The following is a 27,693-nucleotide window of genomic DNA, read 5'->3' as shown; positions in this document are numbered from 1 at the left end:
GACTAAAAAGTAATATATTAAAAGAGGGTGGTGACTTTGGGTAATTTTTCAAAACCATTTTTCAAACTGTATAGATAATGTGTCTACAAAACAATAAGAGAAAAGAAAAAAAACTAAGGTAGAAATATGAGTTGTATTCTCCATACTGTGTGTTTTTCTTCCTTCTAGGAATCCACATTTTTGTGGTAGGAAAGTGGCTACTTGGGACAGACTCATGATAGTCTCTACCTCCAGTATGGAACATACCACCTCATTCCACCTCACTGGGATTCCTGGCTCCAAGAATGTTAATCATTTTATTTCCATCCCCTTTCATGTGTGCTACTTGATTGAATAGTGGGCAACTGTACAATCCTTCACATCATCCACATAGACAAGTCTCCACAAGCCCATGTACTACTTCCTGGCCATTCTGTCCCTTACTGACATGGGCCTGTCTATCTCTACCCTGCCCACAGTATCAAAAAATCTTCTGGTTTGATACTAGGAAGATTGAGGTGAATGCTTGTGTATCCCAGATGTATTTTATTCATACTTTTCCCCTGATGGAGTCAGCTGTGCTTCTAGCCATGGTTTTTTGACCGCTATGTTGTCATTTGTGATCCTTTGAGGTATTCCAGCAAACTCACTCCACAGCACACTGTCTACATAGGGGTCTTCATTATAATCAGATGTTCTGTTGTCCTCCCTATTATTCTTGTTTGTATTCCCACACTTTCCTTCTGTCACTCCCATGTTCTCTCTCACTCTTTCTGCTTGCATCAAGATGTCATCCAGTTGGCCTGTAATGACATCTCATTCAACATTTTATATGGCTTGCTTGTTGTTGGATTTTATTGGGGTGTAGATTCTTTAGGAATCTTGTTATCTTATGCATTCATCCTCCATTCTGTGCTAGGCATTGCATCCTAGGGAGGGAAGCTCAAAGCTTTAATACATGTGCTTCCCACATTTGTGCTGTATTCATTCTATATGTGCCCATGATCGGGCTATCCTTAGTGCATCACTTTGCAAAACACTCCTCCCCCTTTTTCCACATGAACATGGCCAATATTTACCTCTTAGTTCCAACAGTACTTAACTCAATCATTTATAGCATCAAGACAAAGCAGATTCCCTAAGGTTTCCTAAGGGTACTATCACCCAAAAGGGTTGGGCTTGCTCACACTTAAATGGGATAAGATTGTCTATTATTTTGACCTTTGCATCCATTTTCTGCATTCTAAAGATAACTTGTTTAGAATTTCTTGAGCACATTTTGTGCGTAATAAGTACATGATAGTTAATAAATTCTACATGTCTCTGCAGAAGAATGAAACCAGACCACTTTCTTACACCACTCACAAAAATAAATTCAAAGTGAATGAAATACCTAAATGTGAGAGAGGAAACCATAAAAATCCTATAGGAGAAAACAGGCATCAACTCCTTTGACTTTGCCGCAGCAACTTCTTATTAGACATGTCTCTGGAGGTAAGGAAAATAAAAGCAAAAATGAACTATGGGGACCTCATCAAGATAAAATCTTCTTCAGAGGGAAGGAAACAAATAAACAAAACTAAAAGGCAACTTACAGAATGGGAGAAGATATTTGCAAATGACATATTAGATAAAGGGTTAGTACCCCAAATCCACAAAGAACTTATCAAACTCAGTACCCAAGACACAAAAATCCAGTGAAAAAAAATGGACAAAAGACATGAGCAGACACTTTTCCAAAGACATCCAGATGGCTAACAGACACATGAGAAGATGCTCAACGTCACCCATCATCAGAGAAATACAAATCAAAACCACAATGAAATACAACCTCACACCTGTCAGAATGGCTAAAATTAACAACTCAGGAAACAACAAATTTTGGCAAGAATGAGGAGAAAGGGGAACACTTTTGCACAGTTGCTGGGAATGCATACTGGTGCAGTCACTCTGGAAAACAGTATGGAGGTTCCTCAAAAAATTAAAAATAGAATTATCCTATGACCCAGCAATTGCACCACTAGGTATTTATCCAAAGGATACAAAAATGCTGATTTGAAGGGGCACATGTGCCCCAATGTTTATAGTGGTGCTATCTACAATAGCCAAATTATGGAAAGAGCCCAAATGTCCATCAATTGAATGGATAAACATATGGTATATATATACAATGGAATATCACTTGGCAATCAAAATGAATGGAATTTTGCCATTTGCAACAACATGGATGGAATTAGAGTATATTATGCTAAGTGAAATAAGTGAGGCAGAGAAAGACAAATATATGATTTCACTCGTATGTGGAATTTAAGAAACACAACAGATGAACATAAGGGAAGGGAAAGAAACATAAGATAAAAACAGAGAGGGAGGCAAACCATAAGAGACTCTTAAATACAGAGAACAAATTGAGGGTTGCTGGAGGGGAATTGGAGGGGGATAGACTAAATGGGTGATGGGCATTAAGAAGGGCACTTGTTGGGATGAGCACTGGGTGTTATATGTAAGTGATGAATCACTGGGTTCTACTCCTGAAACCAATACTACACTGTATGCTAACTAATTTGAATTTAAATGCATTAATTAAAAATGAAAATAAAAAATAAATTCTACATGTGTCTATAAGAAAAATATTATAAGAGTTTCTATCATTGCTTCCTAGCTTGAAAGCATCTCCAAATCCTGGTACAAGGAGATTTAGTAAGAGGAAATTCATTTCATTCAAAAAATATGGAGATACTTGATATTCAGGTTTCAAAAAATATGGAGATGCTTGATATTCAGGTTTGAGAAGTCCAATTTTTTCATATTAAAGCTAAGACTTACAGAAGTTAACTATTCAAAGGTAACAGAGGTAATATGTAAAAGAGTGGGCAATGGTAACCAGGTACATTTTCTTTCCATTGATGCAAAGTAGACCTTATTCTCCAGATTTTGAGCTAACTCATAATAAAATAGATGCTTCAATTTAGGTATAGAATAAATAAGAAGTTTGCATTTCTTTGTTTCCTTTACTTCCATTGGAATGAATGTCAGAAAAAGCTTGGGCAATGAATTAATTGAGATAGTTTTCACAAGACCAATCTACACTTCACACTTAAAGGGCTGTATACCTATGATGAAATAGGATAAAAAGTATATCAAAATCCCTTGGTTAAGTGTACATTCCTAGTAAGGAAAATGTCTTCAGAACTTTATATAAACTAGAGTAAGAGAGATGCCAAAAACTTCCCAAGACTCTTGCTGTCCCATCTAATTCCCTAAGAAATAAGAGGAAACACATTTTTAATACTGAAGCTTAAAGGTGTACACTCCAATTGGAGAATAGAATGTATCTGAGGCAATTAGCATGTCAGTTCAAAGAAAATCTAAACTAATGTTTGTACAAATACTATTTTAAATCATTCCCCCCAAAACTCCCTTTGGTTAAATAATGGGAAGCTGAAAAACATAAATAAACACCTTTTATACAAGATTATGGCTAGGATTCCCTGAAAAGAAGAAAAAATATAAAAACAATTAATGAAAAAAATTAAAAACTTTGTCAAACCATAGTTTAAAATTTTTTTATTTAAGGAATAAAATTATTTCAAGTAACAATGAAAAAAATAACAACAGACTGTAGTTTCCAATGATTTTAAAAGCAAAAAATCTGAAAAATGCACTTTAAAGATGAAATGAGATGGGAAAGCAGATTTTATAGCAAAGACACAGATGAATGCTAGAGAAAACAGAATGCTAGAGAATAAATATATACATGAAGCTAAGGTCGATACATGACAAATACCTTATTTTTTACATTCTGACCATGTGGTCTTATTTCCCACAACAAAAGTCTAAGCTCCAGGGCAATTCCCATCTACTCTGGGAAGATGATTCCCATCTACTCTGCTCTATGTACATTGCCACTTGAAGAATTGATTCAACTTTTCTTTGTGAAAGAGGCCTCTTTTCTTCTTCTTCCCTAGTCTCATTCACTCTTCTTATCTTTTCTCAGTGCCAGCTTTTTCTAACTGGAGTCTGTAAGAAAACTAAGCATGCAATAATTTATCTGAAGTTTTCTCTTATCCACTTAAGTAGCTGGCTTCTCTAAGTTGACCCTCAATTTTGAAAAAACAAAACAAAACAAAATATTTTGTCCCTTTTAATAAAAAAAAAATGGATATCATGTTTCTTGTAAGAAAACAATGAAGAAAAAATTTACACACATAAAAACTTTGGCATGTAATAAACTCCCAGAGAGTGGTAGTGAAGGTGATCAACACAGAGATGGAGAGTAACAGAAATGTATACCAGGTAGACATGACTCCTATGTATTAATTAAGTTTTTCTTGGAAACAGATGCCACCCTCAAACTGGATAATTTCAAGAATTTGATAAAGAGGTCAGGAGTCATTAAAAATATATAGGCAATATTTAGGAAAATGAAGAAAATTTGTATTTATATTTGTATCTCTATCTGTATATATATTTATTTTATAGTATTCCAGATGAGATGTTTGCTACCATCACTAGTCCTGAAGAGGCAAAGGAAAAAGAGTTTACCTGAACTCAGGAAAGGCATCGCGTGGAGAAGGACACCTGATATACACTTGTCCTTTCTGTAGAGAGATACAGCCATCATGAAGGGTTGATAGGAACCCAGGGGAGTAAATATCTAAACTGTATGTTCTTCTGTATTCCTGTTTCCAGCTCCCATCACTGACCAAGTCATATGAGAACCCAGATAGTGAAAGGACCCATTGAGACAATCCACTATGGTCAAAACTCAGAGCAGGGAAGATCTGGGAAATAGACAAAACATGCCCTTCTCACAGAAACCACTTTGACTTTCATATTTATATCCACTCTCAGGCTTGTGATTTAGGTAGTGCTTGAATATGGATATCTGCCCATCACATTCTCCCCATCATAGTGAATCATTCAAAATTGAACTTATGACCAGTATTGTCAAAGATGTGGGCAGTGGAAAATAAAATTGTGTTCTTATTTCCTTCCATTGTATACCTGAGTAATATATAGACCATATGGCAAAGGAGTATGGATACATTGACTATTGAAAATCTTTTAATTTGGGATCCTTGATTGTATCAAATTTATATGATATCAAAGTGATTTCAATTAATATCAAATAAATTAAGTATAAGAAGAATTGTGAAACATCCATCCAGTGAACACAGTAAGTTCATATCATTTGTCTGGCAACCCATTGAGAAGACATTTGAAGATGGAATTGTGAGGGTTTGCAACTGTTAATGTATAAATAATGTCTTATTTCCATAGATTATCAGTGGATGGTGAATTTCTTTAGTAATCGAGTACATTTTCTTTAGGAAAACTATTATTTATATTGAGGTCATCAATTCCTGAAAAATTCCTGTTGTGCTACCTCATTTCTTCTAGACATTGATGCAATAGTATTTGAGACTCTCAATAGCCCTCTTGCCCCTGTATTCCCAAACTCTCAATCCTGCTGCAGCTGGAGTGGTGGAGAAAAACAAACTAAAATGGTGGCACTGACAGGGTTACATATACTGTTTTGCATTTTTTGTAGGGCCTCATATCTTGAAGGACTGGAGGAGACTTATGAACTGATCCTTCTTCCTCTGAGAATTAGAATGGTCTCTGATGACAAGTGGAACTATTCTACCAGGTACATGAGTGAGTCCTGGGGGAAATAAAAGTGAGAGTGTAAGAGGAAATTACAGAGGGGCACTTGAGAGACAAAAGAGAGGAGGGTGGACACCCAGAGTGTGGGAAGGAGGACCAGAACACTGTTGGAGAAGAGAGACATTCTCAGTTCATCAGAGGATATAATTTTCACTAAAATACCTTCATTGTTCATGCTCATTCCTATAGCATTCAAGCCAGACTCAGGCTTTTCAGGCTGGACGTGCCTAGAATGCCCTAGATTTTTATGGTAGGTGGTCTCTGTGCCCATGGGTGGGATATGATGCTTATACTGGGTGAAGGATTATTTTTCTGGTGCAACATAATAGAGATTCCAGAATGGGATTAGGATTGTACCAGATAACCTTCAAGGTCTCTTCCAATCCCAAGTATCAGTGGTTTTTAATATGACATTAATTATGACTCAGAGGTCTATGGGTGCCTGGGTGGCTCAGTCGGTTATGTGTATGACTCTTAATTTCGGTTCAGGTTAATTTTTTTTTTCATGGTTCCTGAGTTCAAGCACTATTCTGACTATGTTCTGACAGCACAGATTCTGCTTGGGATTCTCTTCTCTCTCTCTCTCTCTCTCTCTCTCTCTCTCTCTCTCTCCTGGTCCCCTGCTTGCACTTTCTCTCTCAAAAAATTAAATAAACAATTAAAAGAAGAAAAAATATTAATCAGAGTCTAAACCCCAAATTGTATCTCTTTCTGGGTTTTTAGTTTATAATCTGACTCCTCAAAATCCATCCTCCTTCTTTGGGAAGTGGTAGAAGACATCACAAGACCATGTGAATGAATTTGAAATATAGGATCAGAAACAAGAGGAATTGGACAAAAATTGAACCAAGGCCAGCATATAAGGAGCTGTGGAAAAACAGGCAGAGCAAACACTAGTGAATATATGGAATGTAGTGATTATATGTTGTGGCAACTTGAGAGCAGTAACATGGCTGCTCAGATTCCAGGCTCCCTGTAGTCCCAAAGACCTCATTCCTGTTCTTGGAGAGACTTCCCATTTCATCCTGGGCTCTGACTTTTTTTTTTTTCTCCACGACTGACACTGAGTAGAATGAAAAGTATAGAAGTAAGGCCATCATGATTACCCAAAGACTTTGGAGGTGGAGAAAAAGGTTATGAAGTAATTTATATTATGGCTCCACTGAATTTTCTTGATTTTTTTTTAAATTTTTTTTTTCAACGTTTATTTATTTTTGGGACAGAGAGAGAGCATGAACGGGGGAGGAGTAGAGAGAGAGGGAGACACAGAATCAGAAACAGGCTCCAGGCTCTGAGCCATCAGCCCAGAGCCCGACGCGGGGCTCGAACTCACGGACCGTGAGATCGTGACCTGGCTGAGGTCGGACGCTTAACCGACTGCGCCACCCAGGCACCCCTCCACTGAATTTTCAACTGGATGAGATGGAGATGAAACTGGCATCATTCCCACCCCTCAGATTACCAGGTTAGGTCACTTTTGTGAGATGCCCACTCTGGGGTGTTTGCTTTCTGGAAGGATACTCCAGAACGTCCTCATAGCTTCCTACCTCCTGTGACTTTTCAAAGAAATACTGTTGTTGTCATATATTGTCTTCATCAAATTACCATTATTTTATGGTCACTATATATAAAGAATCTATGCTAAGTATTTTGATTACTATATCTCCTTTAATCTTAGTCCATCCTGTCAATGATTTTATCTTCAGTTTACAGATGAAGCTACTTTGGTGCAGAAGGAAATAAGTCATTTGCTCAACTTGAAAATCGAGCAAGCATTAGAGCCAGACAATTTCATTTATACAGACAAGCCCCAGGCAAGAGAAGCAGGGATTGGTGGTGGTAATAAGCCAGGCAGATTGAGGAAAATAGCAGGACCTTAATCACCAGGTCATTCAATACGTGGACACTATTTAATTGTTATATGAGTTCGTCAGAAAGACTGAATTTTTCTCTGGAACTTGCTTGTTTGATTTCTACATTACGGGTCTTCTGTTTCCTAGAAAATTATCATTATTTATCACTCCAGCCAAATATCTACTACAATCAGGGTTTATCTGCATAGAACTAGAGAAGACTGAAGGGGATTTGAAGTTCCCAAAGGGCCACAGTAGACTTTACAAGACAGGAAGATGCCAGTTTATTCATTGACAAGGGGAAGCAATCTGTCTCATGGATTGTAAATTCTCAAAACAGCATTTTGGTGAGCAGGGATTCTTGGCACTTGATGGGCACTTGATGGGGATTTTGAGAGGTGGCTCCTCTTTCTTACTTCAGAGATGTTTTTCCTGAGCACATAAATACTGGAATCTGCTGGGGAAATATATTTTCTCATTTGTTCTTAGTAGGAAAGATTTAGGATCGAGGTCAGAAGCTTTTTCTGAGCACTATAGTTTTTTGGTTATTTGTGTTGTTTTTGCCTTGAAGCATGAGTTTCCACTTTATCTTTCCACAAACCCTATCTATTTTCTTTTTTCTTTTTTTCTTCTTTCTTTCTTTCTTTCTTTCTTGTACAAGGTACCACTCTCTAAATGACTGATCAGATCTGAATCATAATAGAAAGAAGGTTGTGCATCTTTAAAATCAGAGTCAGAGGTTGAGGCACCTGGGTGGCTCAGTTGGTTGAGCATCCGACTTTGACTCAGGTCATGATCTCGCGGTTCGTAAGTTTGAGCCCTGCATTGGGCTCTCTGCTGACAGCTCAGACCCTGGAGCCTGCTTCAGATTCTGTCTCCCTCTTCCTCTGCCCTTCCCTGCTGGTGCTCTGTCTCTCAATAATAAATAAACGTTAAAAAAATTTTTTTTAAATTAAAAATCAGAGTCAGAAGCAGTTATACTTTGCTTAAATAATATATTTTATTACAATGAGTACATTATATGTAAAATTACATAGTTCATTATTACAACTTTTAAAATTAAAAATTATTTTAATTAAGTCAGTTTAACCCATGTTTAGTTCTTGGGAATCTAGTCTGAGACAAGGCCTGTGGCCTCAATTTTATAACTGCAGTTATGTTAGTAAGACCTGCTTATGGTAATAAGTACTGTTGACCCATACTTGCCTGAATTCTGTAAAGATATCTCGCATGCTATTCTACTATTATTGAAAAAGCTCTGAAGCTTAGGCAGAAAAAGGCATTGTGTGTAAATCATAGCAGGAGTCATTAAAAAAAGATTAATATTAACATCAATAGCTCTTGCCAAGAAAATTCTGGAAGAAAAATATAAAATGAAAGATGTCATCCTGAACAGGTTGTGTGCGTGCTGCTGTAGGTAGTCTTTAGAAGATTGTCTGTATTTTAAGAGAATGTCAACGAGTCTGCATCTGAGAGGCAGGAGGGAAAGAGTTGTTATACAGTATATATTTTACTTAACCAACATTACTCAGCAATGAAATGAAGAAAGTAAAATGTAGGGATGAATTTAAGAGTGCTTACAGGAAAGCGCTGCAGTTTTATTTGTTTTGTTTTGTTTTCCTGACTCAGATGCTGATCTTATCATTGCCCTCCCCACTGGAGTGTGATCCTGAAAGTGGATTGTGGTTAAAAGTGAGCTCTATGGCAACCTTTAACTCCAGTAACACCCTGTCCTCCACATTCTATCTCTCAGGTATCCCTGGCTATGAGGAATTCCACCACTGGATATCCATTCCATTCTGTCTCCTGTACCTTGTTGGAATCATGGGTAACTGCACCATCCTGCATATTGTTCGGACAGACCCCAGGCTCCATCAGCCCATGTACTACTTTCTGGCCATGCTTTCCCTCACCGACATGGGCATGTCCATGCCCACCATGATATCACTGTTCAGGGTGTTGTGGTCCATTTCCAGGGAAATCCAGTTCAGTACCTGTGTGGTCCAAATGTTTTTCATTCACACTTTCTCCTTCACGGAATCATCTGTGCTCCTGGCCATGGCCTTTGACCGCTACGTGGCTATCTGCCACCCTCTACGATATGCTACCATTCTCACCCCAAGACTTATCATGAAAATTGGAATTGCAGCCCTGCTTAGGAGTGCCTGTGCCATGATTCCACTTCTGGCTCGGCTGGCCTTCTTTCCTTTCTGCCACTCTCACATCCTTTCTCATTCATATTGTCTGCACCAGGACATGATCCGCCTTGCCTGTGCTGACACCCTGTTTAATGTTATATATGGGTTGCTTCTTGTCGTTGTGCTGTGGGGAATGGACTCTCTGGGTATTTTTGTGTCTTATGTGTACATCCTTCACTCTATATTAAAAATTGCATCACGTGAAGGGCGGCTTAAGGCTCTCAACACGTGTGCATCCCACATCTGTGTTGTACTCATTTTATATGTGCCTATGATGGGGCTATCTATTGTCCACCGTTTTGCCAAACACTCTTCCCCACTGATCCATATCTTCATGGCTCACATCTACTTATTGGTTCCACCTGTGCTCAATCCAATCATCTATAGTGTGAAGACCAAACAGATTCGCCAAGGAGTCCTCAACCTACTTCTCCGCACAAAATCGGTTCTACTATGTCTTAAGGCATGACCTTCGACATTGATGGCATCAATCTAAATGATGTAAACATATACTTATTTGTCCACACTAGGTATGCTGGCATCACAGTTGTGAACAAAATAGAAAGAGGAGATATAGAATCCACAGAGTATCAGGAGAAGTGCTTAAAGGAGAGAGCTGGGGTCCTTGGGACTATACAACTTAACATGTGCTTCATAAATTACCTTTAAATATCAGTATATGTAGGTGTTGAGTGTTTTAGAAATCATTTCCATCTATTCCCTTCCATTTCTAATCCCAACCCTCCATGAGCACTTACCCATTAAGTTTTCATTAAATATATTAAAACCAGGGGTGCCTGTGTGGCTCAGTCGGTTAAGCTTCTGACTGTTGTTTTAGGCTCAGGTCATGATATTCAGTTTGTGAGATTGAGCCCCATGTTGCACTCTGCGCTGGCAGCATGGAGCCTTCTATGTTTTCTCTCTCTCTCTCTCTCTCTCTCTCTCCCTCTATCTCTGCTCCTCCTCTGCTCTCTCTCCCTTTCTCTCACAGAAAATAAATAAATAAATAAATAAATAAATAAATAAATAAAACTCATGTTTCTTTGCTTCTTGATACTCTGTAGTTGTTTGGAAATCTTATATTGCCCTTCTTGTTATAACAATGTGTTTGTATATCTGCTATTCTTTCCTTCTTCAAGATGGAAAACATTTTATCTTGATATAAGAGCATATTAGGGTGCAAAGCAGAACTTATCAATCCTTATTGTGAATCAGCATCATATTTTAAAGTTTATACACATGTCTGCCCTACTAAGAAATTTAGTTTGCTCAGGAATAGAAAAGGCCAACTGCATATTTGTTTATTCTCTTAATTTTTAGAAATAATTTTAATTTTATAAAAATTTGAGACTCAGTAATTTTTGAAATACCCCAGATACCGTGATATGATGTCAATAATTATAATCCATTGAGTAAAATGTATCTTAATAATAATTTAGGACATACTATTTCTTTAAGTGTAAAAAAGTACTGGGGTGCCTGGGTGGCTCAGTTGGTTGAGTGTCTGACTTCAGCTCAGGTCATGATCTCAAGGTCTGTGGGTTCGAGCCCCACATCCAGCTCTGTGCTGACAGAGCCTGCTTCAAATTTTGTGTCTTTCTCTCTGCCCCTCCCCTGCTCACTCTCTCTCTCTCTTTCTCTCTCTCTTTATCTCTCAAAAATAATGAATAAACATTAAAATTTTTTTTAAAAAATAAATGTAAAAAAGTACTATCCTTCGTATTCCTGGCTATGAGGTATTTCACTTATGTAACAATATAACTCACTAGGTGTAGCTACCTATAAATTTGTGGTAGCAGGAAACAGCTACAGATTTGGGTCTCTTAATTTTATCTAGAACTACTTTCAATATACAAAACTATCTTTCCTCATAATTCTGAAATTAGCTAACAAATGGCTGTGCATAGGGTTGTATAGAAAACTTGCAAATGTAATTGAATTTTCTAGTTTGTCTGGCTATACTTGTGCAAAGGCAAAAAGTAAGCAAAGGGTACAAATAAGATTTTAAAAAATGTGTTATAGTTCCCAGTATTCGTGTATTTGTGGAAGTCTTAATAATAATCTATTTTTACCTATCTGGTTCTACCTAGTATAGCAACTGTGCTTTGAAGAGTTTGCTACTTGTAAAGATGAATATATGCTTGGTATAAAAGTGACACCAAGTCTTTATTGAATGTAAATGATTAAATAAATGAATCAATCATTGAATAAAGGATACTTTGGATATTAAAGAAAATCGAGGAAAAGATTTGACATGTCATGAACCCCCATGTCATCTAATAAAAGAGATCTTACTAACTTAAAATTAGTGTTTCAAATTTCAGTCATATGGAGCACATCTACAATTTATTTCTGCTCCCTGGTTTTCACTCAACTATGTCTGTTTGCCCTTTTATCCTATTTCTTGATTCTAATTGCCAACTGCCCCTGTCCTTTTAGCATATTCACCTTGAATAAAAAATGTCAACTAAAAATAAAGCTATGTAAACATCAAAATTAGATAATATTTGCTGTAATAAATAATTAAATCAAATTGATAGGAAAAATTAAAATTTTTAGAATGAACATTACCATCAGCCACACATTGTATATGTAACATTTAACTATTGCTAATCATCTTTAAAATTAGAACTTCAAATTCAAAATATATTTTGACCTTTCCTAGTCTTTGTGCTCTAAGAAACAAAGTCTTACTAGTTTTTATTTGCTAACGGAAATATGTTTAAACTATTGCATACTAGATTTTGCATTTTACATGCCAATAAAACTACTTTAAATGAACACCTACAGAGATAATCTAAATTTTGAGTTTACAAATTATTATTTACTATACTCACTTCTTAAATTTATTATTAGTATTACATTATATTCATAAAATATATTTTACTATAAACATTTAGAAACCAGATATATTCAAAATTAAAATAATTCTTCTCAATAAAATACAGTTGGTAGGGAGATAAGTGAATATAACAATGAATGAATGAGTGAACAAGGTTGTATTAGGAGTTGAGAACAGAAGCATTATCCTATTTTGGAACCTTAATGAAGGCAGGAGTTTAGTCTTCTGGCAAACATCTGGTGCTCCAAAAACAAGAAGGTCTCTTGTTCCTGCCTAGAATTGCACCAATACGACTAAAGCATCTTTCTCACTTGTACGTGGATTTATAAATTAGGATACACTATTACTCATATTACCTTGTTTGACAAAGTCTTGAGTGGTTATTTGCCTTTTGAAAGCATTCTTTGCCTTCTTGCAGAATCTGTAAGATAACCAGAAGCCAAAATAAAAAATTCATTTGTGTATTTGAATCCCCTATCATCAGGCAAATATGCAATGCAATTATTTTTGTAATGTCAAATGTTATCTTATAAGTTATACATTAATCATCTTGATGCTGCAGAAGGCTCTTGGTGGCAAAACACAATGGCAAGAAAAAAATAGTAGAGAAGATCACTATCCCTTTTGTCATCTAAGTATCTGGCATTTTCTTCTATACAAAGCATTGCACTGCAAAATACTTCATTATCTCACTTAGCCATTCAGTTATTCAATCTGATATCTTAAATAATAAGAGCATAATTTCCTTAGAAAACGTGTATTATCACAATTACCTGGTTACACATAGAATCTAGAAACAGCCATATGCATTTGTAAAGAGAATGATAACAATATAAATATTTTCAAGACACTCCATTCAATTAATTCAACCACTAGACCATTTATTATGCTCATGATGCAATTTTTTATTCTCTTATGCCAGGGGTAGATTTTAGGTCTTTTATTAATTGACAGGTGAATATTCTCTAGAGGAAAAAAGGGATTATACGCAGGAATTATGACAGATAGATTTATAGATGATAGTTTGTCCCAGCTACTACAGAATGAAATTAGTAGGAATGTTTGGTGTGCAAAAACCAATAAACTAGAAAAATTGCAGGTGCTTATATAAAAGAGCCAAATGAATCCAGTGAACATAATCTTGACCATTTGCCACGATTTATCTTTTTTGAGAATTTCCCTGGCACAATTTCAACCCTGTTAATCAGAATATTAAGTGCTGTAACAGATTGATGCAGTTTTAACAATATGACCCAATATGGGGCAATTAGCCTGGCTGTGTCCTTCCTGAGTCACAGATATTTAAATTGCTTGAATGTATGCCATGCCTCATACTGTTTTTCTGTTTACTTAATCTAACCAAAGTAACTTTCATTTGTGTGTAACCAAAATAATCTTTATTACACCAAGGTATTAAAGGAGATAGCAATGGGGCGCCTGGGTGGCGCAGTCGGTTAAGCGTCCGACTTCAGCCAGGTCACGATCTCGCGGTCCGTGAGTTCGAGCCCCGCGTCAGGCTCTGGGCTGATGGCTCAGAGCCTGGAGCCTGTTTCCGATTCTGTGTCTTCCTCTCTCTCCGCCCCTCCCCCGTTCATGCTCTGTCTCTCTCTGTCCCAAAAATAAATAAACGTTGAAAAAAAAAATTAAAAAAAAATAAATAAATAAAGGAGATAGCAACATTTTCTGAAAGGGAAAGTTTTTTAAGAAGAAAGGAAAGAAGTATTTAAAGTATAGGTCTTATTTAATACATAAGGACATAGTAGGGAGTTTGTTACATAAAATTATTAGCATTTGGCTTTTGACTAGGTAATGCATTTACCTATTTAACAATATTTATTAAATTTTTTTAGGGGCGCCTGGGTGGCTCAGTCGGTTGGGCAGCCGACTTCGGCTCAGGCCATGATCTCGCGGTCCGTGAGTTCGAGCCCCACGTCGGGCTCTGTGCTGACCACTCGGAGCCTGGAGCCTGTTTCCGATTCTGTGTCTCCCTCTCTCTCTGCCCCTCCCCTGCTCGTGCTCTGTCTCTCTCTGTCTCAAAATAAATTTAAAAAAAAAATTTAAAAAAAAAAAAAAATAAAAATAAATTTTTTTATATTCTAGGTTCTGTGGATGTAATGATGAAGCTGGAATCTGAACTAAGCCATGACTTACAGAGTTTACATTTTGTCCTGTCCATAGCAAATTGACATAAAGGAGGAATTGTGTATTTAAAAAGGATATTTAAGTCCCCTGTGCTTACAGTGACATTCCACTGATTTTTACCTCATTATGTTGAGATATTCCTTGATGGTACTGAAGCAGTTCCCTATTAGCTTCCTGTTTACCCTATGTCGGGAAGACAGCATTTAGAAATGTGACTATTTTAAGCTCTATTCAGAGGTTAAGTGTTTTGGGAATGGATCTGCCCAGGTTGATTCAGACTTGACATTTAAGCCTGATCCCCATCCTGGACTTACCTATTCCTTGTTGCTTCATAACCTTTGAGTCATTTTGGTTTGTTACAGAGCCCTAGTACATGCATCCTTATCTCCTTTGTCTTTACTCCATAAACAATGGGGTTCATAGTGGGTGGCACCAGTAAGTAGAGGTTTGCCAGGAGGATAAGGACATGCTTGGGTACATGATCTCCAAAGCGATGGGTAAAGAAGGAAAAGAAGGCCAGGGTATAAAATATCAAGATGACACATATATGAGCTCCACATGTTGCAAAGGCTTTTGTCCGGGCTTCCCTAGAAGGTAGTTGGAAGACTGTTCTCAGGATTAGCCAGTAGGACAGGGAGATGAGGAAAAAGTCTAGCCCTGTGGTGAGGAGAGCAGCAGTGAGCCCATAAATGCTATTGAGGGCAATGCTATTGCAGGCCAACTTGGCAATGCCCATGTTCTCACAGTAGGTATGGTGGATGATGTTTTCCCGGCAAAAGCGTAGCCGGAGAATGAGGAGGACACCAGGAGTGACCACAGCCACACTCCGAGTCACCAGAGCCAGACCCACCTTGCTAATGAGAGAACCTGTAAGAAAGGTTGCATAATGGAGTGGTGTACAGATAGCCACGTAGCGATCAAAAGCCATGGCCAAGAGAACAGCAGATTCAGAGAGGAACAGAGCATGAACAAAAAACATCTGTGTGAGACATGCAGGGAATGTTAATGGGGAAGGACCCTTCCAGAAGATAAGAAGCATTTGGGGCACTGTCACAGTACAAAGGAGAACATCATTGAGTGCCAGCATGGCCAGGAAGAGATACATGGGTTCATGGAGGTTCCTGTCCCCAACCACCACTGCCATAACCAAGCCATTGCCTATCACAGCCAAAAGGTACATGAAGCTGAAGGGGATGGAGATCCAGATTTGGAAGTCTTCTAATCCTGGGACTCCAGTCAGCAGAAAGGCAGTGAGGTGAGTGGATGTAGAATTGGATATTCTTGTAGACAGGTGGCCCAAGTCTGTTACATGAAAATTAGAGAGAAAATAGCTGCAGTAAATATTAATAGAAAACACATTCCTTCATCCTAGTTAAGATCTAACCATTAATTCTGGGATAAGGAAGTAGAAACAGAATAAAATCATCTGAAAAAAAATTATTAAAAATCTGAATGAGGGTGCTTGGCTGGCTCAGGCAATAGAGCATGTGACTTTTGATCTTGAGGTCTTGAGCCTGAGTTCAAGTCCCACTTTGGGCTTACATCTTACTAAACACACACAAACACAACAAACAAACAAACCCCCCCCCCCCCAAACCTGAATGATTATGGGCAAACCACTTCCCTTTTATGGGGCATCTTGTTCTCTCTGAAAAAAAAAATATGAATCAGAACAATAAGTGGTAAACCTTTATTTTTGTAAACTTAATTGTTACAAACACATGATTTAGGTATATGTCTTTTGAACTTTCAACTGTGCTATATATATATAGTTTTTGCCTTTCTAACTTGATAATAATATATTAAATACCAAAAAGTAATTTGTATTTATTTTTTCTATGTAACACTGAATAGGAGACTGGAGAGAGTTAATATTCCATTGTTTGACAAAGTTAACGGGAGGACGTGGGTTGGATGGTCAACTAATACATAATGAGTCAGCATGAAGATTTCAATTCTTATTTTCCATCCTGATGGTGTGAGTGATGTTTCCTTGGCTTACTTTTTCTACAGTAAAGAAAATGTTTTATTCTGTCTCTCATTTCAACTCTTGAAGACAATAGTTTAATTACCATGAAATTTAAACTGCTTTGCTAAAGTTGTAGTGTTATTCAGACCCTAACAAGCACAAACATTCAAGGATCATGAAATGGAGTCAAGGAAGACGAAGACAAATGAAACTCCAGAGTACAGAATGTTCTCATTCAGAACAAGACAGTCACTGAAGATGTCAAGGCCCATGATTATTCAATTCCTATTATTGAAAGACCCAACCGCAGAGTGACTAAAATGTTCACATTCACAAACAAAAGAATAAGATCACATTTTAGCAACTTTAAAAAAAATTTAATGTTTACTTGTTTTTGAGAGAGAGAGAGAGAGAGAGAGAGAGAGAGCAAGCGAGAATGGGGGAGGGGCAGAGAGAGAGAGAGGGAAGCACAGAATCCGAGGCAGGCTCCAGGCTCTGAGCTGTCAGCAGAGAGCCTGACACACGGGTTGAATCCACAAACCAGGAGATCATGACCTGAGCCGAAGTCAGATGTTCAACTGACTCAGGCGCCCCCACATTTTAGCAACTTTTTAAAGTAGCAGCAGTTCTTACTTTTCACATATCAAAAAATTTTTGAATAAAAATAGCTTTGGTAAAAAAAAAAAAAAAAAACAAAACACCTCAAATATCTTTTCCCAGGGCTTATAAAACACAAATTCAATTAGTCAAGTTTGTAATCAAATGCAATACTTTTGGTAAAGGCACCAAGTTTGTTTATAAACACTTTTTGACTGCAAATCATGAGAGGTTTCAAAAAGATGGATAATAAATGCTGTTTTCACTAAAAAGAACCACCAAAATCTAGAATCTGCAAAGGATCCACTTTTCACGTTACACCACCACGAGGATGGAAAAGTACACTGTAGTGCAAGATGTCTGTCATCCCTTTATTTGTTAATTGAAACCCTTTTCAGATTATCCCAACCCTTAACAAAGAAGTAGGACACATTATCACATGAATTAATACATATTTATTCTATTGTCCTTCACACTGTCTTCACTCTCTCTCTCTCTTCCTCTCTCTCTCTCTTTCTCTATTGAGATGATGAAGAAAAGACAAAATTTTTCATCAAAAGGCAAACACATAGAAGAGATGAAATGGTTTTTAATGCAAGTCCAAGAGAGAGTTTTTGAATGGTTGTTTTGGAGGTATAACAACTTTAATTAGCCTGGTAAGATTGAGGCTTTGCTTCTTTTATCTGGTTGTTTCCCAGCAGTGCCTGGCTTTGCCATGTAGCAGTCACACAGAAAATGTCAGCATATTTAAATAGAAGACATATCACATTTCAGCACAGGGATGGGCATTATGGCAGTAATGGTAAAAATAATAATTATATAGATGTATTAATGCTTACCATGTGCTAAGCATTTTCTTAAAACTCATTCTAATCACTTTACATAGATTATCCATTTTAATGGTAACAACTACTATATGAATAACTATTGTTAGTACCTAATTTTACACAGAAGGGAACTCAGGTACTCAAGGACTTTCCCAAGGTCACATCACTAAGGAGTATGTAAATCCTGTTTCAAAATCAGGGATCTAATTGCAGCACCCACAGTATTAACCACTAAACTATGCTAACTTACCTTTTAGATGCATGAGTTTTCTAAATCATTGGGAACATAAAAATGCAGATCTTGAATTTCCTCTTAGCACTGTCCACAGTGGTATTCTTAAGTCTTAACTAAAAACGTCATGTCTAGCTTATAGAGATTCAGAGAACATGTGTATACATATATATACCACCTGCATTTTACATAGATATCCATAACAACAATTGAAATCACCTCGGGGCCAAGAAGTCTTTTGGGTATTTTACCTGATGCGTGATTGTTTTTGCACCTGGGACCCATAGTTTGTATATGGAGTAGCTGATTAAACCAACCTTTCACACTTGTGAAGTTATATTTCCCAATTTTGAAATGCATTGTGTAATTTTCCATCTCAAACCAAGTACCTGAGCAACATCTCTGCACTTTTTTTGTTAGTTCAGTATGTAGTCCTTGAGGGATACTATTGCCTGACTTTTCTGGAATAAGGATATCTTTTTTGATAAAGACCAACTATTGAGGCTATTTTAATACATGTCCCTACATGGCTCAGTCTCCTTTAGTGAGATATTTTGAGGTTGTTCCAAAGGAAAAGCACATCAGAATATTTGAATGTTTGGAATATTCAAAATAATTGAAATATTTTAAACATTGAAGATTTAAATATATATATAATTACATATTATATATATATATATATATTACTTATAAAGCAGTTTTAAGTTTATAGAAAAATAATCAGAAAGTACAGAGTCCACACATAATCTTTTCACTACAACCCACCTGGTTTCTCCTGTTATTAACACATCACATAGGTGTGATCCAACAGTTAAAACTTATAAGCCAATATTGCCACATTTTTGTTAGTTAAAAACAATAGTTACATGAGACCTCACTCCTTAAGGTGTACATTTTATGGTTTTGACCGTTTGTCAAATGATGACATGTATCCCCTGTTACGGCATCGTACACCACAGTTTCACTGCTCTACAAATCCCTTGTATTCTACATGTTTACCCATCCTTCCTTCCAAGCCCTTTGACAGCCAATGATCTGTCTCTATAGTTTTATTTTTTTCACACTGTCATATAGTTGGAAACATGCAGTATTGGTGCCCTTTCAGATTGGGTTCTTTCCCTTAGCAATAAGCATTTAATTTCCTCTGTGCCTTTTCGTGGCTTAATAACTCATTTATTTTTACTGGTGAATAATATTCCATTGTATGGAAGTGCTACAGTTTATGCATTAACCTATTGAAGGACATCTTGGTTGCCTTCAAGTTTTGGTCATTATAAGTAAAGCTTCTATAAATATGTTGGTACCAGTTTTTGTGTGTAAAATAAGTTTTCACCTCATCTAGGCCAATACAAAGGAGTGTCATCACTGGCGCGTATGGTAAGATTATATTTACTTTTGTAAGAGCAGCCAAATTGCCTTCCAAAGCGATTTTAGTGAGACAGTAACTATCAAAACAGATATTCCTCCACCTGCATTTTAAAGGATGGAGGGCAGTCTGACAGGAAAATACTCAAGTGAAATCCACAATATATCAGAAATAAGAAGCTTTTGGGATCAATATTACCATAGTTTATTTGTTCCCAAGGATACATGATCTGGGACCCATTTTCTCCATCTTCTGGCTGGCCATCAACTTGTGTGTCACAAACTGGCCCCATACATTGAGGGCAGGAAAAAAGAAAGAGGCAGACCACTCTAGACAGATAAGTGGCAGGTTTAATAAGCAAGGGAACTTGCTTATGAGGCTTATCTTGGGTGGCCACAAGATGAGTAACTCCCTACACCAGCCCACCAGAATCTTAAAAGTTCATATAGAGGCCCTCATGGAATTTGGTCATGTATAGCCTCCAGGCGGTCTCAGCAACATGTTACTCTCTCAAGGCTGTGTCCTTGGAACAGGTCCTAGTCAGAAATGGTGGGCAGAATGTATATTCCAAAGACAGTGGAGTGGGTGAGAAGCCAGAAATTGCCTGGGTCTAGCTTGTGGGTTAACCAGCCCTTAAGTTCTCTTGATGACCTCCTTCAAAAATATGAACACAACATTGATAATAAAACAACTATGTGTTTCATCTTCCTTGAACTACATCTTCCAGAATTTTTCTATATCATTTCATTATGTTTCAATAAATATTATGTGTGGTTTATCTATCAAAAAAACCTCCCCTAGATTATTTACAAACATGCCTGAATCCTACATTCTTCTCTTGTGCATTTAGGCATATTTTTATACAGCTTCCTGAGAAAGGGAAGACTAGAGGAAGAACAAGATTGTGGAGATTGGAGTTCAAGAATTCTGATTTAGAAGTATTAAGTTGAAATTCATATTATATACTATATGGAGTTGTCAAGTTGTATGAGTAAAGAAATATAGGGCAGGGATGGTGATATGCACTTGGAAATTATCAGCACATATTATTTGTGGTCATAGGAATAAATGTGGTCATAGAAGGAAAGACTATAAATATGTAGAAGGTAAAGGCAGAACAAGAAATAGGGGCCCTACAGATCAGGAGAAAATGGGAAGATATGTAAGGAGGTAGATAATATGAAGTATCTCCACTGATTCCCTTTTTCCTACCTTCTACATTCATTTCAACAGACAGCTTTATTTATTCTACCTTTAATTGATCTCAAATTTCATTTTTAAGTTTATTTTGAGAGAGAGTGAAAGAGTGTGCATATGTGTGTGTGTGTGTGTGTGTGTGTGTGTGTGTGTATACATAAGCTGGGGAGGGGCAGAGAGAAAGGGAGAGAGAAAATGCCAAGCAGACTACCCCCTGTCAGTGCAGAGCTGGATGCAGGGCTCGATCTCACAACTGTCAGATCATGACCTGAGTTGAAATCCAGAGTTGGCAGATAAGTGATTAAGCCACACAGGCACCCCCTGAAATATTATTTTGAATTTTTTTATTGTTGATTTCTTCCCTTTCAACAGATGTTTTTCACATCAAGGGCTTTGTCTGCTTTGTTTATTACACTGCCATTTATAATATTCCCCTATTATAAATATTCAAAATATTATTTTGAATTTTTTTATTGTTGATTTCTTCCCCTTCAACAGATGTTTTTCACATCACGGGCTTTGTCTGCTTTGTTTATTACACTGCCATTTAGAATATTCCCCTATTACCTAGTGCTAAAAATAGTTGATTTAATGAATGAAAGAGCTGATTTAATGAGTAAATGCAGGAATGTGAAAAAATTCCATGTGCATGGTGGTGGAAAAAGAGATCTTAAAACTTCTTTGCAGGGTAGTGTTCAGAGCAATAGATATGTGTAGTTTTGTCTTTCTTTTTTCTATATTTCTGATACATTCCTATCATATTTTCATAAAGAATTGATCTTCTTCATATCTTTTCCTAATCAGTATAACAATAAAAATAAGACATATATCTAAGAACTGGAAAATGGCTAAATGAAGTATAAAACATGAAATTAATGAACTGTTTTGTGACCCTTAATATTGTAATTCCAAAAACTGTAGCATTAAAAGCAGTCTTTACTGCATAATATTTTCTCACTGGAAATCAGGAACTATGTATGTGCAACCATGTAAAAAATTATTATGTAAAGCCAATGTGATTACAAATTTGAAACAATTTAGTGTGAGAAACCGATCTGTAAAGTATTTTTGACCAACAAATACACCCCCACTGAAAATAGTTTTATCGTGAGACAAATTCTACTAAAGAAATCATGTTTTCTTTCCCTTTTCATGGGCCATTAATAAAAATAGTGGGAGAATAACTCTGAGGATTTGGTGCTATCTTCTGTTCAAGAGTCTCTTCTCCAGCATAGTTGGGTTCCACAGGGAATGCATGCACAGCTGGGCCACTTTCTTGGCTTCCCTGAGGCAGTTCCAGAACTATTAATATAGTTGTGGTTAGCTGAAAAGGAAGTAGATTATAATAAAGTCAGGTCAGCAGCTTCTGATGATACAGGACAAGTAAGATCAAGGATAACACAACCACTTCAGTGTCTCACTTCATCACTAAAAGTATGGAACATGAGACACCGAACACTTCATCAATGTCAGCAGGGTCAGAGAACAAAATAGCATTGAAGATTCAAATGTTCTCTAAGGCAATAGGAGGGAGGAAATAATGGGATGCTGATTAGTATCTTCTATGAAGGAAATTCCTCATAAAATTGACAAGATGCCATAAAATTGTGGGGTTTTTTGTTTTGTTTCTTTGTTTGTTTGTTTTGTATCTTTCTCCTTAATTCTATCAATGCAGGTCCCGAGTGCCACAACACCTTACCTCTCTTTAGAATTCTCCTTTTCTCCAGCAGCTTTACACTATTCCCATCTGATCTTGTCTCTAGGAAAGGCAGACAACCCAGCTGAGGTTTTCTGAGGATAAATAATGGCAGTGAAAACAAAAGACATAAAAGTAGCAGCCCCTTGACCTCCTATTTAGTCAAATCCTAGGGCAAAGCATAGACATCAACATTGTTATGTACAACAAAATCAAGGATAACCCAAGTTATTTAACATTTTTTTAATCAAAGATATGATAGTGAAGAATTCTAGGCTGTGATACAGAAACACCTGGAAAGAGAGGGGTTGTATCAGTTTACTCTCTTTATCCAATTCTGTACCCTCAGGAAGGCTACCTTCATATGTCATATCTGCAGTACATAATTATTGTTGAAGTGAGAAGCAGGGACTTTGTGATCTATTGAAAAAAAGTCAGTTCCTATAGTGCCACAGTGACACAGAGAAAACTATTCCAAGCAAGTATTGTACCATGTGGCTTCTGGGGAAATGGACTAGATGACAATGTCCCAAATAGAATCCAGGCTGCCTGACTACTTCATGTTCTTACACCTTACTACAAAAAACTCTAAGGGCATCTGAATTGCTCATTCAGACCCTCATCACTAAGTCTCCAGAAGAAAAAGAAGACCAAAAAATGGTGAGACCAAGGGTTGATGAGTATGGAAAGATAATCTACACAAAAGAATAACCTCCTGGCAGCAGAGCTAGTGGGCCAAATAATTCTCTAATGTGAAATGTTATGTGTAATTTCATGGTAAATATTTTAATTGCTACTTTGCATTTGTAAATTTGCTTAATTATCCATTTAGTTTTTCTTAATTTTGATAGAATCTTATCAGATTTTGCACTGTTTTAAATAGTATGCTATTTTTTTTTAACTGTCCTGTCAGATTCCACTTTTTAAAAACTTTCCTTATTTTCTTATTCCTATTTTTCTAGAGATTATTGTTGGTGTTATTTTGAAATTCTCAATTTAATACTTCTTTATTTATTTCTCTTTTTTATCATTTATATAATAAAACCAAAGAAGTCTATGGTTTTACTACAAACTAAAAATCGGAATTGGCCATCCAGATGACAATGTTCTTATATTTTACAATTTCATAGGACTGTATTTTGAACTTGATTTACTCTTTCATTGAAGAGCTGCTCTGGAAAGCAAATTTAATTGTACAATGATGGGTGTGCTTTACTTACCCTTTACATACTTCTGTCTCCTTTCTAAACTATTGTATTTGCTGAAGTAAAACTAATATTCAAAATACATATTGAACTGTATATATTTAGCCAATTTCCAATTTCATTACCAAGTAATTTGAGATTTCCTTTTTTGTCTGTTGTCTTATTCATTGTCAGAGAGAAAGATCAGCCTATTCTCAGTAGCTGCTAACTCCAAAATTGAGTGATATATTTATTGTCCCCCCACCCCTCTCTCTCTGCCATCCTCCAGGCTTCAGGAGTATTAATTCTATTAATTCTCTGAGCTACACTCAAAGCAAGTGTTGAGGAACAGAGCTCTGAGAAGCCATGAAATTTCTATGTATTTCCTATCAAAGATGGACTTTTTTGCTTGATCACCCTTTTGGTCATATTAGACCTGGCACAGAAAGTTTTAATGTCACTCTTCTAGCTCTCATTCCTTGGAAAAAGAATCTAGAATACATAAAATTAATATTATTTATTAATATATGCTAGTTATATGTAGCATAGTGGACAATCAAGTGAAAGTTAAGAAACAATCTCCTGTCCTTTTTATTCTACAGTTTAATTGCCATTTAAATACATTTTAGAAACATTTCTGGACAAGTGAATGCCACATTGGGATGAAACTATTAAAATTAGTGTTCTGCAGTGATAATTCCAAAGTAATAGTAATTACCTTTGAAGCCACCTTCCCATATTTGAAAAATAATAATATTCTTCTAAGTACCCTGTGACTCAAGAAATTAAAAAAAAAAAACTTAGGAAGTAGTTTGAAGTGAAATAAAATGAAAATAAAACATCTTAGAATTAGTGAGAAACCACTGATGCATTACATTTATTTTCAAAAAGGAAAATAATCTTGTTTGTTATACAACTTCTTTCAAAACAAGGGTTGTTCTAAAGAAGTGATATTTTGTTTGTATCTTCCTGGATGTATAACTCCCAATCTCTAACAGATTGGTTTGTAATGTTTCAGACTTTTCACTATGTGGAGATGTATACAAAGGATATGTTTTAGGCAACCACATTATGCAGAATACATAGAACATTTCTTTTATCAATTAACAGTGTACCATGATGATTTCATCCTTGTGTTTGATAAAACAAGGAGACAGTCATAGAAAAAAGCTTAGGTCTCAAACAACTACTCCAGCTTCACCTACGTACAAACAAAAGAAGATTCCTTAATATTCTCAGTGGAAGCACTGATGTTTCTGATTGTGAACTTCATTGTGGTTATAATTTTCTCTTAATTTTAAAGGTCCAATATGCTTCAGAACCAAGATTGCTCTTCAGTCCTCAACCCTTCATGCTTCACTGGCTTCCTTACTGCAGAACTACTATCATCCCTCACACTTACTGTGAATTTATGACTTTGAATTAGCTAGCTTGTGCGGAGACAAGGATGTGCAGAATCTACAACCTGACTGCTGCTTTCCTCACAGGAGGTTTAGATTTCATATTAATCCTATGTTCCTATGTTATCATCCTTTACACTGTCTTTGGTCTTCCATCCAAGGCTGCTCGGCTCAAGACCTTGAGCACTTGTGGATCCCATGTGTGTGTGATCTTAGTGGCCTACGCTCTAGCCTTTTTCTCCTTCCTCACTCACAGATTTGGTCACCATATGGCTCCTCATATTCACATCATTGTGGCTAACATCTACCTCCTTGTTCCACCCATGGTGAACCCAATGATCTCTATGGTGTAAGAACCAAGAGGCTCAGAGATCGATTCCTCCAGGCTTTTGCTTCTCACAAATTCTGAAGCAAGCAACTCCCAACTCTTCCCTTAAGAAGTTTCTTTGGCTTATGGAAAAAAAAAAAAGGAAGAAAAAGAAAAAGAATGAACTTCTTTCTAGAATTCTGAATTCCTACATCTTCCATTTTTAATATTCAAAGTATTAGTTTAAATTGACTAGATTTTGTTTTCCTCAGATAATTTGCCAAGGAGATGGTTGACTTAGATTACTTATTCTTAATAAATTTGCATGACAGTGCAATATCTCCACTATTATTTGTTCCTATATGCTATGTTTGCTCCCAGGAGACTACCCAATCGTTCAGTCTTATTGCCTTTGTCAGAGGTGTTTTTTTATTGACTCATTATCTCTTACTTTCAGTAAGAAGCTGTAAATTTGTATATATGAGTTAACGGGATTGTTTGTATCCCCTGAACTGCAAGTCTGAAAGCATTTTAAATATGTAATCTTGGAAGTTGGGATGGTTCTAGCAAAATATTTTTTCAACACATAAATGAGGAAACTGTCACGATATGCTTTCCAGAGGCCTTCCTGAAATCTTTTTGTGACATATTCTTATTTTACTCTAGCTAAAATCTTTCTAAAATTTCTAAATAACATTTCTTCCCACATACACTCCTCCAAAAATCTTAATGGTATTCAGAATTGTCCTACCATTTTTTCTTTTTCTCTTCCCTCAGTGTGGTTCAAGTTGACTTGGTTGATACTTTGAATATATCTATAGGGGCGCCTGGGTGGCTCAGTTGGTTAAGCGTCCAACTTCAGCTCAGGTCATGATCTCGCAATTTGTAAGTTCGAGCCCCATGTCGGGCTCTGTGCTGACAGCTCAGAGCCTGGAGCTTGCTTCAGATTCTGTGTCTACCCCTCTCTCTGCCCCTCCCATGCTCATGCTATGTCTCTCTCTGTCTCTCAGTAATTAATAAACGTTTAAAAAAAGATTTTAAAAAAAGGTATTTATAGCTCCCTCTCCCATTCTTTGATGACCTTGCATATTCTAATCCTATATACTCCCAATCTGTATTATAAAATAGATAAATACTCTTTTCTGGCATTTCCTTATAATTCATCTTTCTAGTTACTCTTGATTGCAATATTGCCCCTTCATTTTCCTTTTTGGAAGTTCAATGATTCACATTTGTATGGAATATCAGGTAGGATAAGTCACTGTGGGTATATAATATAAAGATTATGGTTTCTCTAAGATCTATATTATTCCTAATAATGTCCAAAATAGTTTTGTCATTAGACCCTAGTAGCATATTTTATCAAGTTCTTCTGCAGCTAGAGTACCTCTCTCAATGTGAAGTTATTCAGGATCATGAGAGTTTTTCCCTTGGTTGTTTTATTTCTTTTTTCCAAACAAGTGGGTTGTCAGGTGTCAGGAACTACATGACCACTTTTTGTTGGCTGACATGTGATTTTGTACCTTCTCCTTTGAAAGTACCATGTCAACTGTTTGCTCATATTTCTGATTGTCTAAATGTATTTTATTGTCCTATACGTCACACTGTCTTGGTGCAGATGGAATATCCTTGCATATGGAAAATTCTAAGACAGGCAATAAATGGTACCGTTTAAGACAACTACTCTCAAGTCATACTGCTCAGTTTTGAATCCTAAAACAGCCACTTACAATCTGTGTTGCCCCTCAGGTTATGGCGCTTCTCTGCCTCAGTTTCCTTAGTGGCAAAATGGAGATATTGACTGTAGCAATTTCAGAAAGTAATTCTGACATTTAAAAAAAAATTCCCTGCACGCGATTAGGTTCCCCTGGTGTTAACTTATGAGGAGCTTGAAAAGTTAAAGCATAGAATTAAAAACAATTATCCAGCAGCAGTGTTTAAATTGGAATCCAGAACAGTAAACTGAAGATAATTTGACCATTTTGGTGTCTGTTTTTATTCATTTTGATGAAAAATGCTAAAAATTTGAGTAAGCATAGAAAAGAAAAGGCTCCGGGGCGCCTGGGTGGCGCAGTCGGTTAAGCGTCCGACTTCAGCCAGGTCACGATCTCGCGGTCCGTGAGTTCGAGCCCCGCATCAGGCTCTGGGCTGATGGCTCAGAGCCTGGAGCCTGTTTCCGATTCTGTGTCTCCCTCTCTCTCTGCCCCTCCCCCGTTCATGCTCTGTCTCTCTCT

The 27,693-nt window shown here is 36.8% G+C and overlaps 2 protein-coding genes and 1 pseudogene across 2 annotated transcripts; 2 read left to right on the top strand and 1 right to left on the bottom strand.

Annotated features, from left to right (window-relative positions):
• The first annotated feature begins 235 nt into the window (after positions 1–235).
• Positions 236–1,121, top strand: LOC121039152 (olfactory receptor 51G1-like; annotated as a pseudogene).
• An 8,082-nt stretch (positions 1,122–9,203) lies between these two features.
• Positions 9,204–10,162, top strand: LOC121039151 (olfactory receptor 51L1-like). Its single transcript, XM_040489085.1, is given in 2 exon segments — positions 9,204–10,125; positions 10,128–10,162. Coding segments are annotated over 2 exon segments (957 nt in total).
• A 4,493-nt stretch (positions 10,163–14,655) lies between these two features.
• LOC121039150 (olfactory receptor 52Z1-like) lies at positions 14,656–16,047 on the bottom strand (the record flags this gene model as incomplete). Its single annotated transcript, XM_040489083.1, has 1 exon — positions 14,656–16,047. A coding segment is annotated over one exon (1,020 nt), but the record flags the coding sequence as incomplete, so codon positions are not given.
• Positions 16,048–27,693: the final 11,646 nt, after the last annotated feature.

This window comes from Herpailurus yagouaroundi, unplaced genomic scaffold (assembly GCF_014898765.1).
Source record: "Herpailurus yagouaroundi ecotype Mexico unplaced genomic scaffold, PumYag 180, whole genome shotgun sequence".
NCBI lineage: Eukaryota > Metazoa > Chordata > Mammalia > Carnivora > Felidae > Herpailurus > Herpailurus yagouaroundi.
Note: the sequence above shows the minus strand (reverse complement) of the source record. Positions and strands in the feature narration are given on the sequence as shown.